We start from the raw sequence: 16,677 nt of genomic DNA, 5'->3' as shown, positions 1-16,677 counted from the left end.
GGCCTGCGTTTAGTGCTGTCTCCGGGAGTCTGGGATGCGGAGGAACCTAGTGTGATTTCTAAATGTGTCATCCTGCACTGGAAGGTTGAATTTGGGTTTGATTTTCTCATTAACTAGGAAGGTAGGAAGTATACGTGTTTGATTCCATGTTTGTAGATCTTGCTCTTCCTCGTACGTACACTGTCATTTGATGTCTTTTTACTAATAATTTCTGTCTCGTCTCTTTTGTACTAATGTCAGTGAATGTGTCACTGTGTTGTTTTTTTTTTTTTTTTTGAAGATCTACTTGTTTGAAAGGAAGAGTTACAGAGAGGCAAAAGCAAAGGCAGAGAGGGAGAGGTCTTCCATCTGTTGGTCACTCCCCAAATGACCGCACTGGCTGCAGCTGAGCTGATCCAAAATCAGGAGCCAGGAGCTTCTTCCGGGTCTCTGACACAGGTGCAGGGGTCCAAGGACTTGGGCCATTTTCCACTGCTTTCCCAGGCCAGAGCAGAGAGCTGGATCAGAAGTGGAGCAGCCGAGACTCAAACCAGCACCTACATGGGATACAGGCACTACAGGTGGTGGCTTTACCTGCTACACCACAGCGCTGGCCCCCTTATGGTTTCAATTTGTTTAAAGATTCTTTTTTAAAGCCAGAACCAGTCTTCTTTGCTTCTTTGTTTTTACATTCTTCAGAGCTATGTTACTAGGAGCATGAGTGCTCAGAACTGCTCGACTCTCTCAGCAGGCTGTTACCCCCATTATGTGCTATATCTGTTTCCTTCTGTTCTTTCTTTAATTTTTTTTTTTTTTTGCCAGAGTTAGACAGTGAGAGAGAGAGAGAGAGAGAGAAAGGTCTTCCTTCTGTTGGTTCACCCCGCAATGGCCACTATGGCCGGCGCTGCGCCGATCTGAAGCCAGGAGCCAGGAGCCAGGTGCTTCCTCCTGGTCTCCCACGATGGTGCAGGGGCCCAAGCACTTGGGCCATCCTCCACTGCCCTCCCGGGCCACAGCAGAGAGCTGGACTGGAAGAGGAGCAACCGGGACTAGTACCCAGCACCCCAACCGGGACTAGAACCCGGGGTGCTGGCGCCACAGGCGGAGGATTAGCCAAGTGAGCCATGGTGCCGGCCACCTCCTTCTGTTCTTTTCACTTCAAATCCTTACCCTCATCTTCTCCCCGTTTGTTGGGTTGGTCACATTTAATCTGTTACATTTTCTTACGTGGCATTTTGGAAATTATTCTTTGCATTTCCATTCCATTCCACTTGCACCCAAAGCTGAGAAACTCACAGGTAAGGGATGGAGGAAAACCAGACTTCTGTGAGTCCTCAGACTGCGGACATGGGCGGGCTGGTCAGCAAAGCACCTGGCAGAGCTCCCATGGCTCAAGAAACACGAAGGGGAAGCCTTGGGCGCACTCTCAGGTCCTGGCGCCAAGTGCCTGGGCCGTCTTTCCAGCTGAGCTCATGCAAGCCACTCCCTCCCTCTCCAACTTGAGCCCTTCTCATCACCGTGTTCTCTCTGCTCGAAACCCTCCTGCCTGGGGGGAGGGGAGCAGGGAAGAGGTGAGGGCACACGGAGGTGACCCAGGGCGAGGCTTGGCCTGCGCTGTGAGCTCTGGGCAGTCTCGGGACGGTGGACAGCCCTTTTCCTGACAGTTACATCACTGACGGGAAGGGCGCCCTGTCACGGCAGACAGCGAGCAGGGCATGCTTTTCCAGGAACCAGATCCTGAGAATTAGCCCATTACCCGCAGTTCATGCAATTAAGCAGAAGTGCATGGAGCCCCTTTGCTACTGCACAGCATGGGCCAACTGAGTCACTGGATCCACAGGCAACCGTGCAGTGGGGCTGCATTCAGGAGGCAGGCTTGTTGGGGAGGGGGAGCTGGGGAACAGTCATAATGTCCCATAAGGCCTTTGGAGTGCCAGCCAGGCCCAGGAGGCCACAGGAGCCCTGGGCAGAAGCTGGCATCAGCTGGCTACTTGCACAGATCCAATGTGCCCATCATGGGGAATGCTCTGGTGAATGCCAATGCCTCTACTCTATTGGCTGCCTCCAGAAGCTGTTCAGGTCTAGGAAAAGCAGCAAGGGAGGGAGACGAGAGTCCAGGTCAGGAATTCAGGGGGACGGAAGCTCTTTATGGCGCTAGCTGATGGGAATGCTTGTGGAAGAGGAGGCTCCTTCCATGCGCAGTCTGGGTGCCCTCAGGGTCATTAGCTCCTGGTCTCACACAGCGTGATGATGCTGTGGGCTGGGCCAGGAGCGGGGTCTACAGCAGGGGTCCCTGGCACCTTTGGTCACAATCATCAGAGTGACTGGCCACCAGCTGGTCAGCCAGGAAAGCCAACACACCACGGAGGGGTCAAGGCTGGTCTTTAACACAACACACAGAGGCTGGAAGGAAATTGGTGGTGCCTGGCCTGGGGAGCTGGTCTCAGGGGTAGGGCTGAGGGCGAGTGGCATCAAAGGGAGGGGCAGGGCTGGGGGAACACACGGGCTCAGATCTAAGTGTCCAGGTGCTAGGATTTGCCCTCAGTTATGCAAACGATACCTGGTTCAGTCCCTGGCGCATCCCTGTAAGGGGCGGTCAGAAAGGGGGACTTTTAAGAAGCTCATCGAGGCTGGCACCGCAGCTCACTAGGCTAATCCTCTGCCTGTGGCGCCGGTACTCCGGGTTCTAGTCCCGGTTGGGGCGCCGGTTCTGTCCTGGTTGCTTCTCTTCCAGTCTAGCTCTCTGCTGTGGCCCGGGAGTGCAGTGGAGGATGGCCCAAGTGCTTGGGTCCTGCACCCCATGGGAGACCAGGAGGAAGCACCTGGCTCCTAGTTTCCGATCCGCGCAGCACGCCGGCTGTAGCGGCCATTTGGGGAGTGAACCAACGGAAAGAAGACCTTTCTCTCTGTCTGTCTCTCTCACTGTCTAACTCTGCCTGTCAAAAAAAATAAAAACTAAAAAGAAGTTCATCAAAACTGGGGTGAAAGGTCATGCATATTTTCCAAGGCCGGTTCTGTTTCATCTTACGAATGATAAAATCTAAAGTGAAAAGCGGTTCAGTGAGTGCAGGGAATCAGGCTGCTGCGTGCGGGAGCGAAGGCAGCCGTGTCTGACCCCCAAGTCCCTGTCTGCTCTGCTCTTGGAGCCGCTCTGGGTGCCCTTTCCTTCCTCAGGGCCCCTGTGCTGCGGATCCGCCCTCCCTGGCTCTGGATCTTAGATCAGGGCCGTCTTCACGGTGTCTGCCCTGCCCACCTTTCGTTTGCGAAGGTTTCCCTGCAGCACTTTCCCCTCTCGTTTCTCTGTTTATGTTTTATTGTGGCAAATTCTACGGAGCATAGAGTTCACCATTTTCACCAGTTTCTGGCAGATTTAAGTTCAGTTAGTTCCCATTGCTGTGAAGCACTTTTTGGTTTTCACTTGGATATGTCTTATTTTATTATTATTTAAAAATTTTATTTGAGAAGCAGAAAGAGAGAGAGAGAGAGAGAGAGAGAGAGAGAGAGAGAGAGGTCCCCATCTGCTGGTTCATTCCCCAAATGCCTGCCTGCAATGGCTGGGGCTGGGCTGGTCTGAAGCCAAGAGCCGGGCGCTCAGTCTAGGTCTCTCCTGTGGGTGTTAGGGACCCGCGTACCCTTGAGCTATGACCACTGCCTCCCGGGGTCTGCACTGGTCGGGAGCTGGAGTCAGGAGCCACAGCCAGGACTTGAACTCAGGCTTTCTGACATGGGAGGTTTGTCTGAACTGGAATCTTAACTGCTAGGCCAAGCGTCGGCCTCCTAGATCCATCCTGTAAAGGCTAGCTTGACGTCACCGTCAGGAGCGGAACAGACGTACTCTGTGTAAACAGAGGTGACCTTTAGGATAAACACAACACTGGCAGCCAGCTCCTGTGGGAGCAGCAGCTGGCGAGGCAGTTGGCTGTCCACCCCTCTCCACCCCTCCCCCGTCCCCATAAAGGGAGGGGAGCAAGTGCTGGAGAAGCGCTCAGCCCAGACGCACGCTGCACCTCGACCTACTTAGAGGGACGGAGGGAGGCAGAACAGGCGCTTCCCCACATCTTACCCGCCACGGAGGCCCCCTCTCTGCCCCCACATCACGGGGGCTGCAGACCCCCCCATGCCGAGCTCTGTGGCTCCCAACGAGGAGCATCCTTTGGGACAAACCTTTGCAGATCCCATCCACGGTTTTCCCAAGGAGACCCTGTCCTTCCCCCAGCGACCACGATTTAGTTCTAGGAGTCCCACAGACAGCAGAAACCATGGCCGAGCAAATCCCTTCACGGGATCTGTTCTATGCGCTGGCATAGAACCCGTGCACATCCCCCAGTACGATTTAAACCATTGCTAGACAACTTATACCATCTGATGCAGTGCAGGCGTCAGGCAAATAGTTGTTACGCTGCATCTGTTTAGGGACTAAGCAGTAGTTCACAAAGAAAAAAGTGTTTGCTCAATATTGATGCTCTTCTTCCTTTTTTTTTTTTTTTTTAAGAATAAATTGCGGCCGGCGCCATGGCTTAACAGGCTAATCCTCCACCTTGCGGCGCTGGCACACCGGGTTCTAGTCCCGGTTGGGGCGCCAGATTCTGTCCCGGTTGCCCCTCTTCCAGGCCAGCTCTCTGCTATGGCCCGGGTAAGGCAGTGGAGGATGGCCCAAGTCCTTGGGCCTTGTACCCGCATGGGAGACCAGGAGAAACACCTGGCTCCTGGCTTCGGATCAGCACGATGCGCCAGCCGCAGCGGCCATTGGAGGGTGAACCAAGGGCAAAAAGGAAGTCCTTTCTCTCTCTCTCTCTCTCACTATCCACTCTGCCTGTCAAAAAAAAAAAAAAAAAAAAAAAAAGGAATAAATTGCATCTGAGGTTAGTTGCATCTAAGCGACTAAGGTGGGCTTTCCACCAGCACCTGAAGGAATAATTTTTGTTACAGAAGCTGGGGGTGTGCGAAGCAGGCTATGAGGCCAGGAACAGGGGTGGGGCCAAACGTCACCATGAGCGGCTCAGTGCTGGTGGGCAGTGGTCCGGAGGGAGGGTCTCTGAGCCTCCCCCTCCTGGGTGCAGTTCACCGTCCCATGACACCCCCAGGACATGGGACACGTCCTCTCACCTGGGGCTTGGTCTCATCTTTGTCCTTGTAGTAGAAAAGGTGGTCCCCGCGCAGCACAAACCAGCGCTGCTGCCAGTTCTTCATGATGCTCCTCTGCTTCTTCAGCCAGCCCGCCTTCAGCACAGGGCCCGACTTGTGGGGGCACGGCGGGCGCCCGGGGCTCCGGCTCTGTTCCCCCATCACCAGGCTTTTGGAGCGGGCTGGAAGCCAAGAACACACACAGGGAGCATGAGGCCTGGCACACTAAGGTCAGTCCCCGGCCCACCCCAGCACCCCAGCTGCCCTGTCACCTGGCATGGGAGCCAAGGCCAGCAGGGTTGAGCTCCTGGGCCCTACTTCCCACTGGGTTCTGTAGCGCACGTGCTGGAGCAACTCAGCAGCAGCTGCCCAAGGTTCTCCCCTATGGCAGGTGTAGCCAGCCTGCCTAATCAGTTTCTCTTCCCCACTGGGTTCCTAGCTTCTCCATTTCTCCAGGTTTGCTCATCCATCCATCCATCCACCCATCCGTCCATCCATGCATCTGTCCGTCCATCCACGCATCCATCCGTCCATCCTACTTGCATTCCTTCACCCACCCATCTATCCATACACCATCCGTCCATCCATCCATCCATGTACTCAATCTCCCACTGATTCATTCAACAATGCATTCATGTACACATCCAGTCACTATTTATTGAATGCCTGCTATGTGCCAGGAACTGTTGCAATTACTGGTGATAAAGCAGCTCATGTTTTAGTCGGGCTCCTGTTACCGAGGCCCGGTGAGGTCTGGGCCCACTTGCACCTGCCTCTGCTTTCTGCCTGGCTGCCTACCTCTGGGAGAGTCACGCCTGAGCCCCACCACCCAGAACCTCCCACAGCGACCCTGCCACTTCCCGGGTGGGACCATGGCTGGTAATCCTGCCGGGTGGGTCTACACAGTGAGGTCTCTTGCTTTAGCTGCTTGTGTGACTCACTGGGGGCCTCCCACCTGGACAAAGGGGCCATCGCGCCTAATTCAGGGGCCTCTGCATGCCCGGAGCCCTGCAGGGCCCCGTTTCCACAGGTGACATCACTGGCCAGTGCTCTGCCAGGGTCAGTGCCCCCGTCACAGTGGTGACTGAGTTCTCGTCCCCTCCATCCCCACCCTGTCAGCTCTCGCTCCTGCTCTTGCCTCTGTCTGCAGGGGAAGTCCTCTCTGTGGCCAGGATCGGGGATACTGCTGCAGGGGTCAGTGCAGGAGCTGTCCTGGACTTCAGAGGCACAGTTCCGAGTCTGCGTGTAATCGCACTTGTGAGTGTGAGCCCAGGGATCCTCACCACTGACTGGAACACACAACCCCTGTGGCTCCTCGTTCTCGCACTGTACCTCCGTGTGTGTGTGTGTGTGTGTGTGCGCATGCGCACATCTAAGCTCCTTCTGCCACATGAGTGACTGCGATTCCCTAAGATGACCGCTCTTTCTCATTCTTCAAGATCCGTTCAGGCGATTCCTCCTCCAAGGAATCTTCCTTCCGAATCTCCTCCAGACAGTCCTTGTCTCCCTGGCCGGGGCACGCGCTCCGCGGCTGGTAATCACGTGTGTAGTTGCCTTTCTGCCCTTCTAGACTGGGTGGTGGAGGGGGAAGCCCTGAAGCCTTCCCCAGTTCTGCACCTGTGGCCCCCATCATTGTGCAGGGCAGGGCCTGGACACGAGTCACAGTGGTCAAACATCTCAGGACACTTAGAGCTTCCTATCGCTAGGTCTGCATTTTAACAAAACTAATCAACGCAACGTGAGAGCTGGTGTCTGGAGACAACATGCAGCCTGGTGGTCTCCAGCCTTGTCCTAAGTCACACGGAGAATCCCGAATCTAATACTTGAATATAAGCAAAGCACAGTGGGCACCTGCTCCCCGCCGGGCCGGCTCACTGAGCGCAGTAGGAGTAACTGAGCTCTGAGCCGCACAGATCGGCAGGGCGGGCCGTTCAGGCCTGGTCCACCCCGCAGGGACTCCCCACTGCCATCCCTCGGCTGTTGCTGAGGTTGCTGTTGAATGTGCCAGCGTTGCCCTGGCCGCGTTTTAGCCCCCCAAGAAAGGGGGCTGGAGGGGATGGGTGATTTCTGGCGGGCGGCGGGCTTTGTCCAGCGATGACAGGGAAGAGAAAGCAGGGGGCTTAAGGGTGGACTGCTTGGCCCAGCTCCTCTTGGGGAAACAGCCCTCTGCTCTCAAGCCAGGCGGCACCCTGCACCTGTGGTTGAGCTTCGCTTGTGTGTGCATTTGGACTGATGGGATGTGCACCAGGGCTCCAGCTCTCTGCTGGCCTGGCGGAATGTGAACTCGCGTGTGGTGCCCCCTTCAGTTCTGGTAGCTGTGTCCTGTCCCTGCACGGGCATAGCTGTACCATCATGTTACCTACGGATTCCCACATCGTCCAGCGCTGGCATTTTCTCCAAAGTTGGTTTCTTAATTAAGGAGACAGTGAGGCCCAGCAGAAGAAACACAGGCTCTGGACAGAGGTCGGTTCTGTGAGCTCTCTGTGCCTCTGTCTGCTGATCGGCAAACTGGGCCCGTGTGGGATGGCCACACCTCAGCCTGCAGGGTGAGTTGGAGGAGGGGAGAGAGAGCCACGTCTGGCGAGAGTAAAGGGCCAAGTAACTGGTTACCATGGCAACAATGATGATGATGATGGAAATGGTGCAGTGGACGGATTTATGAACTTGCTTTCCTGAAGCTGGGTTTATAACAGTGGGCTCCTGAGCAGAAGATTGTGGATCTTTTTTTAAGACAAGATTTATTTATTTGAAAAGCAGGGTGACAGACACAGAGAGACAGAGAAGGAGATCTTCAATCTGTTGATTCATTCCCCAGATGCCTGCAACAGTTAGGGCTGGGCCAGGCTGGAGCTAGGAGCTAGAAACTCCATCCAGGTCTCCCAAAAGGGAGGCAGGGATCCAAGCACCTGGGTCATCTTCCGCTGCCTTCCCAGGAGCATCAGCAGGGGCTTGGATCAGAAGCAGGGCTTCTGGGATGCTGGCGTTGTAAGTGGTGAGTTAACCTTTTGCACCACAACGCCAGCCCCTGACTTCTGGCCGTTTAGGTGCTGTGACCCACTGCCTTCTAAAAATGGTGTGTGGATATATGAGGGAATGTCAATGAGTTTATGGAAAAGTGGAATTAAAAGATAAGTTTATTTTGGTACAAAAATTTTTGAAGTCCATGCATAGCTTTTTGATACCACACATTTTCTGTGAACTTTTGGAAGACTTTATAATGCACCACACAGATAGACAGTGGAGCACTTTATCCGTAACCACCCAGAGTAAGCCTAATTTAAAGAGTTCTGCTTCAGGGCCAGAGTGGGCAAAGCCGCCACCTGCAAAACCCGCATCCCCTATGAGTGCTGGTTCGAGTCCCGGCTGCCCCACTTCCGATCCAGCTCTCTGCTAACGTGCCTGGAAAGGCAGTGGAAGATGGCCCAAGTGCTTGGGCCCCTGTACCCACATGGGAGACCTGGAAGAAGCTCCTGGCTCCTGGCTTTGGACTGGGTCAGCCCTGGCTGTTGTGGTCATCTGGGGAGCAAAGCAGTAGGTGGAAGACCTGTCTCTATCCCTCTCTCTGTAACTCAGACTTTCAAATAAATAAATGAATCTTAAAAAAAAAGAGTTCTGCTCTGTAACTTAGCAGGTAACAGATGGCACATGGTTATTGTCCCTGTCCACTCTGTGTTTGAATTGTCAGTCAAGTGAGACCCCTTGGCACAGCGCGCTACTCACCACAAGAACCCTGTGCCCACCCCTTTGCCCACTTGGCCAGTGGCCCCTGGAGGAGGAGCTTCTGGGCTCCCCAAGGTCCACACTCACTGGGCCCTGTGCTGCTCGCCGCATGAGCTTCTGCCCTCCCCCACAAGTCTTCAGCAGCCCTGGGAAGGCTGGCCTTCTGTTTATAGGCATCCACAACACTCTGCCCAGCCCAGTGTGTGCGATGCACAGCCCTGGCGGCTCTGCAAGCAGCCAGACTCAGAGGAAACGCCCTGGCCTGTGAGGCTGGGCTGAACCACAGACAGGCAGGTGGCGGCTGTGGGGCCTTCCTGCTTCCCAGGCTGCACCTCACCTGCCTCTCTGGGCCTCCTCCCATCGCAAGGCTGCAAGGGGCTGGAGCAGGCGGGATCTGGCAGACACTTGCAGATCCTTCTCCAAGACCAGGGGCATGTGGAGAGGATGCATGTGGGGGGCAAGTGTTACCACGGCCCCAGTGTCCCAGCGGGTCTCACAGTGGACCACAGAGGGAGCATGGACAGGTGTGCACTCTGGTTACGAGTTTTCTTCTCTGGGTCTCGAGTTCCTCCAATGGGTCAAGAATCACTGGTAAGATCAAGTCGCCAGCACCCGGCCTTTTGTCTTTTAATGGCCAGGGATTTCTAACTGGACACCTGGCAGACTGTGCTGCCTCTGGGTGTGGATTTTCTGGAGCCGAAAGGTGGGTGCAGTGCTCTGCTTTCCCTTTCTCCTTTTCCCCTTCTTGGGGGAGCCTGCAGGACCGCTTAGTGCCCTCCGTCCGCCTCCAGGTTTCTTCAGAGTGCTCTCTGGGGTCTCCAATGGAAACTAAAATCCAATCCTCGGAATATTTTAGGGCCTCCTCCCTGGTTCTGTCTCTCATCTTCTATTACAACAGGGCTCATGCCACGAGACCACACGCTGTTACAACCCTGAGTGCACCTGCCCTTCCTTCCTCACCCACGCGACACCTTGTGCAGGGCCAGCATGTAGTAGGAGATCAATAATCTTGGTGACAGTAGAGCTCCACTCCCTGGAGCTTTGCTGAGCCTCTGCCCAAGGCTGAACAGTGTCTGCAGGGGGCGTCCTCGATCCAGGGCTGAGCTTTCTGGGCACAGGACTGTGGACACAGAGAGAGAGCAAGAGTCCAGCAAATTGTGCAAAACCTGACTGTGAGGCTGACCGGCTGACCACAGGGCTGGCCCATGGTTTCTGCAAAATGACAAGACACAGAAAGAGGGGGAGTATTCTGTGCCACGAACCCCAAGCCCTGGGCACCTGCTCTCCTGAGGGCTCAGGTAGACAGAGAGAACAGGCACAGGGAGCTGCAGTCACCTGGGCAAGGGGGCCCACCGCCTGCAGGCAGGAGGCTGGAGCTGATCTCCTTGTCTCCATTTCTGCAGATGCTGAGGGCTGCACCTGCTCTATGCCCTGTCCGCCCCGCCCCCACTCTCCCCAGGTCTGCTGGAAAGGCTGGCCAAGTCCCAGGTTCACCAGGGAGCCACTTCCTGCAGATGCGCCCTAAGCTGCCACACCAGCCCAGCTGATCCCTCAACGCCGTTATTACTGACTGAGCTTCTGCAAAGGAAAACAAGGATTATGATTTATTCATCACCACTGTTCCCGTCCTCAGCACTTCTTTGAATCCACTGACTTGGTTCTGTAAACACTTGAGCCAGATTTCAAGTTGAACATCGTAGACATTCAAAGGCCCCAGGAGCAGGTTCAGGGTGGGCTGTGACCTGGGGGGCAGGAGGGTGACCTTCGCCCTCCTCAACATTGGGGCTCTTCGGCTCACCAGCATGTCATCCACTCGCTCATTCATTCATGCCAAGTCTGTGGCAAACAGCACCACCTCGGGGATGAGAGTCACAGGGTACCTGAGGGATAGCAAAGGCAGCAGCTGCTGGGATGAAGGTGTGGACTTTCCAAACTCAGAGCCCTGCAGAGCCCCGGGAGGTGGGAGCACCTGGCTGGGCAGTGGAGGAGGACCGGATGTGGGCTGACCTCGGGAGAGGGGGCGCTGAGCACTAATGTGGCACTAGCTACCCCTTGCCTCACCCCTGCGAGTGGCTGGAGGCTGTCCTTCCCTCCTCTCTCTGACAGGCATGCTGGGGGAGGCGGCCTGTCTCTCCCAGACCTGCTCTTCCTCCCTTTCTTATCCAGGGCCCCATCACCAACCAGCCCTGACAGCAAAGCCCTCCCTTCCAGCCCTGCCATCAATCTGTCTCCAAGAAGTCACCTTCTTTGCTCTCTCCTCTGTTTCCACTCCTCTGACCGTGCCAGTGCAAATACAGCCGTCTCTTGTTGGTCTACCTCCTTGTGCCCTCCACAGGGGTCTCCAAAGCACATATGCACCTGCCAGTGCACCTGCCAAGGAAGGGCTCTTTGTGAGACCCTTGTCTATCAGGACAATAGGTGCTGGTACCTCTGCCTTCCAGATGTGCAAGTGGAGGCTTTTGGAGGCTGAAACAGTTGCCTGAGACCATACCATGTAGCAGGTGGCATCACCTGTTTTTGGAACCTGAGTTTGCTTAACTTTCGGAGCCTGCTCATTTAACCTCTTTATGAAATTGCCTTGGTTTCCAAACACAGGTCTAAGCATATTGCCCATTTTCTCAAAGGTGGCAATAGTATTTCCTATGCACGCAGCAAACCCCACCTCCAGGCTGGCAGCACCCTTTCCTAGGACAGCACCAGGCAATGTAACCATGCACGTCCATGCATGCTTTGGGTGAATGTGTGTGCATGCATGGATATATGAGTATGTATGTGCATGTGTGTGCACACGTTGGACGTCTGGGGTCTCCATCCAGGTGGTCAGTTCCCAGAGGAGGGAACCCCCAGGTGACAGCCCTGAGACCTGTGGAGGGGTTGGTGACCGTGCTATGCTCAGGATGAGGTGCTGGGACAGAGAAGTCAAGGAAGAGAGCAGGGCAGCAATGAATTCCACTGGAACAACTAGGCATTCATTGTCCAAGAAGATGTGTCCAGTAGGAAGTCAGAGGTGACCTTGAGTGTGCCAGAGAGTGGGGCTCAAGAGTGGCAGCTGCAGGCCAGGGTGTAAAGGCAGGAGGCGCTCAGCTAACGTGTGCTGAATGATAATTACCATGGTGACAACAGCTGCTATTCCCTGAGTGCTCAGACACACGCTGGATGCACGGGCCCAATGCTCTATGGGAATGATTCCATCTGCTCCTGACAAGTGGTACTACCTCCATTTTACTGACATGCAAGCTGAGATTTGCAGATCTGGGGACAGTTCTCAAGGCCAGGCCGCTGTCAGGTGGCACTGCTTGTGTGTGGGGTTGAGTTTAGCTGACTTCAGGGCTTCATTATGGAACTGCCATAGGCACCCAGGAGACCTCCCAGGAGGCCTGCACAGAGTGGGGCTGGGAGGAGAACCCTGAGGCACTTGGCACAGAGGATGGGATGAGCAGCTGGAAGAAGAGCAACCAGAGGCTCCCGAGGACCGCCAGAGTGAGACCACTGTAGAAGACCCCAAGAGGGTCGTCGACAGGGGCTAACGCAGGGGCTAAGAGGAAGGCTGTGGCACTGCAAGAGCCATTGTACGAAGACAAGTCAGGGAGGGACCTTCCCAGGAGACACCAGGATGTGCAGCCTGGAGTCAGACGGAGGGAGCAGCCCGGGACAGCAAGATGCCATCGTGGGCCATGGCAGGAGGCTGGGAGATATGCGCACATGGAGGCAGGGGTCCCGCAGCAGCGAGATGGATGGGAGGGCCCACCTGGGCAAGCCCCCTCGTTCCACGGTGCTGTCTGTGTTCGGAGCTGACGGCGGCCCTCCACACCCACTCCCCAGCCCCTCTATATTGCGGCCGCCTGGAGCTGCACCCGGCTCAGAACGTGCTGACGAGCAAGGGCACGGGCCGTGAGCTTTCCCAGTCATGGGCTGTTAGCAGGTCATCTCTCACTGCAGTAGCTCTGGCCTGGCCTTCCTGGAAAAGCTGGACAGAGCGAGGAGGGTTTCCTCCCTGGGCCTGGAATGAATGGACAGGGCTGGGGCGGGTGGTGGCTGACGTGAGTCATTCCACTTATTCCAGGGTCACTGATTGCTCAGAGGTCTGCTCTGGGACTCAGAGGAGAGGGATGGCTGACAACGCTGTTGGGCCGTGGCTAAGCCGGGAGTCCAAGCTGGGGCCTGGTCTCTAGGGATGCTGAGATTCTTCCCAAGTAGGACGGAGCCAGAGCAGCCCCTGAGTGCTCCAGACCCAAGGAAAAGAGGGGGAAAAGGAAGTCTCAAAGGCGAGGTTTTAACAGTCGCAACAGGGACAGGACGGCTGTATCCCCTCGGCCAAGGACTGCGTGGGATGGGACCACATGTCACTCAAACTCAAGGGGTCAAAACCTGGGGTGTAGGCAAATGGAATTCAAGTACCAGGGGTGGGTCCATTAGGAGAGGAGGGCACAAGGGCTGGGCGGCCAGGGCGTTGCTATGGCAACACCAGGCCAGTCTCCGGCCCTGTCCTACCAAGGCAGTGGGGGCTCTGTCGCCCGCCAGCGTAGAAGAAAGAAAGGAAGAGACAAGGCAGGCGCAGAAGAGGCAGGCTGAGTGCCCAAGAGAGGTGTGTACGGCTGTGAGCTTCAGGAGTGACGGGGAAAAGTAGACTACAGCTCCTGTGAATCCTGCAGCAAGGGGGATTTGTACAGGCTTGGTGGTAACACGTGGGGAGGTTATGAGAAATCTGGGGCAATTGGGTTGTATTCATTAGCATTAAAGATCTATATCCTGTCACCCAGCTATTCTGCTTCTCACCTCTGTGTTCCAGACAGAAGCCCAAATGCACAGGTGGTCAACATCCCAGGATCATCCAAGGATGACCTAGAAATCCAAGGATTGATCTAGAAATGCAACCCCCGCTCCTGCTGTCAAATAAAAAAATAAAAAGTCTGTGGGACCAGTGGTGCTGTGTTACAGTGGGTAAAGCGCCACCTCCAGCACTGGCATCCCATATGGGCACCGGTTCGAGTCCCGGCTGCTCCACTTCCGATCCATCTCTCTGCTGTGGCCTGGAAAGCAGTAGAAGATGACCCAGGACCTTGGGCCCCTGCACCAGCATGGGAGACCTGGAAGAAGCTCCTGGCTCCTGGCTTCAGATCGGCACAGCCCTGGCTGTCGCAGCCATTTGTGGAGTGAACAGCGGATGGAAGACCTCTCTCTCTCTGCCTCTACCTCTTTGTAATTCTGCCTTTCAAATAAATAAATAAATCTTTTTTTTTTTTAAAGTGTGTTTGTGGTGGGGGGGAAGCATGGATGTTTGGCCTAAGTTGCTGTTTAGGAAACTCCCACATCCCAGGGCCTGTGTTTGATTCCTGGCTCCAGCTCCTGACTCCAGCTTCCTGCTAATGTGGACCCTGGGAATGGACGGCTCAAGTAACTGGGTCCCTGCCAACCACACAGAGATCCAGAGTGAGATCTCAGCTCCTAGCTTCCCCCCATTCCTGGACACTGAGGGCATTTGGGGAATCAGTCAGTAGTGAGCTCTCTTTCTCTCTCTCATAAGTAACTAAATAACCAAAAAATGACAATAAGCATGCCAAAATGTGAATGTCCACCGGTAGGAAAACAGCCAGCTAAATTGTACTAAATTCCCATTACGAAGGTTCTACAGACGTTTACGAGAATGAGATAAAGTATGCAGGTTATGAAGGTTGAAAACCCTTATCCAAAATGCTTGGGACCAGCACTTTAGATTTGGAATTTTTCCAAATATTTCATGGAATATTGGCACACACGAAATGAGATATCGTGGGGGTGAGACCCACGTCTAAACTTGAAATTCAGGTGTTTGTTTCACATATACCTTATGTACCTGGTCTGAATGCATTGTTATATGGTATTTTAAAAATAAGGTTGTGCATGCAACGAGGTTTCACGGCATGGGATTTTACACTTGTGGTGTCACCTTGGCCAGCACTCACAAAGTTTCTGATTTGGAACATTTCAGATTTCCTGTTTAGCAATGGTCAACTTTGTAAGTGAACACGGTTAGCGTCCCCTTTTAATCAACTCCTTAGAAGTGACTTCTCTCCTGTCTCCAATACCTGCCCTGTTCCCTTTTGAACTCACGGTAGCTGGTTTCTCCTGCCTCTGTGCCACCCAGACCACGCTCATCTAGGTCACCAAGGACCCTCTCATTGCCCAGTCCTCTGACTCCTGGGCTGCACACAGCCCCTGGCCCCACTGACACCCACCGCCCCCTTCCCAGCCACATCCTGCCATTGGATTCCAGCATCACACTCTCCCGCCTTTTCTCTACTGTCTCACCTCCCCCACCTCTCAGTTTGAGTGCCCAGCGGCTAGGCCTTGGGCCCCATGTCCATCCGTGTGCACTGTCTCATGGATTTAAACAGCATCAACGTGCAGAAGCCCTCTGGGCGGCCCCGCCCTGGACTCGAGACCATGAGTCACACTGCTCTTCTGACACCTCCCACTTCACAAGTCCAAAGCTGAACTTCCGGTTTCCCCTGCCCTGGAACCTGCCCCTCCCACAGTGTCCACATCCTTGGGCCTGCCTTGTCCCCGGTCTCTGGAGTTACTGCCACAGCCTCTCTGCTCCGCCGTCCTCCTGAGAGGGTTTGCAGACAGCAGCAAATCAAGTGGCTTCCTATGAAGACCCTGAAGGATCCTCAAGATCACACAGAGTAAAAGTTACAGCCATCACTGTCGCCTACAAGGGACCTCGGGACCCAGTCACGTAACCTCTTGGCCCCACCCTGGCCTCTCCTGCCATGGCCACACTGGCCCCTATTGCTCCTGGCCAGACACGTGCCCAGCCTCTGGCTCTGTACCCGATCCCTGTAGCACCTCCTCTCTGTCCTAACACCATCTCCCCAATACTGCCTCTCCTGATCACCCTTTAAAAAACGGATCCCCCACTCCTTCCAGCTCCCTTCTTCTGCCTTAACAGTGACGTCAATGCTCTTACAGACCTGGAAGAAAGCCAAGTTGCAGGGCAATGCATGGTACATAACGCTCGATAAAAAGGGAAGAAAAACCCTGACTCCAAGCCAAAGACACGGTGACGTGTTTCGGTCGGGTGCAGGTATCTGCACAGTGTAAGGTCTTGGGAAGGAGCCTCAGCTGACTGAAAGACAGCACGGAGCTGTAACGCTGCACGTTTCACGCAGGGAATGCATTTGTGTGTGGCTCACGTAAATGACCATGAACAGTGTTAAATGAAGGAGCTCTTTTGCAATGGAGCTGGATCCCCTTGGTCCACCCAAACTGGCTATGAAAGCGATCACCAATACGACCAGTGTTCGTGATTATTAGCTGTGACCAGAATCACACTAGGATCTTGACCACCACAACAAAGTAGAAAGACAGCCTCTGCCTGTGGGGTTCCCAGGTGAGGGACCCAACGAATCAGGACACAAGGGATGGACGATGCTCGGGAGGAAGCCCCTTTAGTGGGTCCACAGTTAGGGGGTGGGGGTGGCTGCAGGTGGGCACACCTGTTCCACTCTGCAGGGGCACTGCTCTGGCGCACCTGGGCCAGCTCCACTCTTTCCTCCATCTCCTCTCACACTAAGTAATCTGGGCTCAGTGAAGGTGAGCACTGCTCATACTACCAGTGGATCTCTCACACCTCCAGTGGATCTCTCAGATCCCCACTGGATCAGTCACACCCCCCAGATCTCCCCTACCCCAAGTGGATCTCAAATGCCCTAAGTAATCCAGTGGATTACTCACACCCCACTGGGTCTCTCAGACTCTCAGCAGGGTACTCACACACTCATTGGATCACTCATGCTCCCAAGGTACTCTAAGACCCCCAGAAGCTCACTCACACCCCCACTGGATCTCCCATACCCCACTGGATCTCTCAGA

General features: G+C 54.9%; 1 protein-coding gene across 1 annotated transcript in view; it reads right to left on the bottom strand.

Moving 5' to 3' along the window:
- Positions 1–16,677, bottom strand: part of ARHGAP22 (Rho GTPase activating protein 22) — a 184,719-nt gene that overhangs the window by 111,504 nt on the left and 56,538 nt on the right. Inside the window, exon 3 of the mRNA XM_062214314.1 lies at positions 5,086–5,285. Within this exon, the coding sequence (XP_062070298.1) occupies positions 5,086–5,285 (200 nt within the window). The remainder of the gene's footprint in view (positions 1–5,085; positions 5,286–16,677) is intronic.

The sequence above is a fragment of the Lepus europaeus genome, chromosome 17 (assembly GCF_033115175.1).
Source record: "Lepus europaeus isolate LE1 chromosome 17, mLepTim1.pri, whole genome shotgun sequence".
NCBI classification, from domain to species: Eukaryota; Metazoa; Chordata; class Mammalia; order Lagomorpha; family Leporidae; genus Lepus; species Lepus europaeus.
The sequence above is the reverse complement of the archived record's forward strand: the minus strand, read 5'-3'. Positions and strand labels throughout refer to the sequence as shown.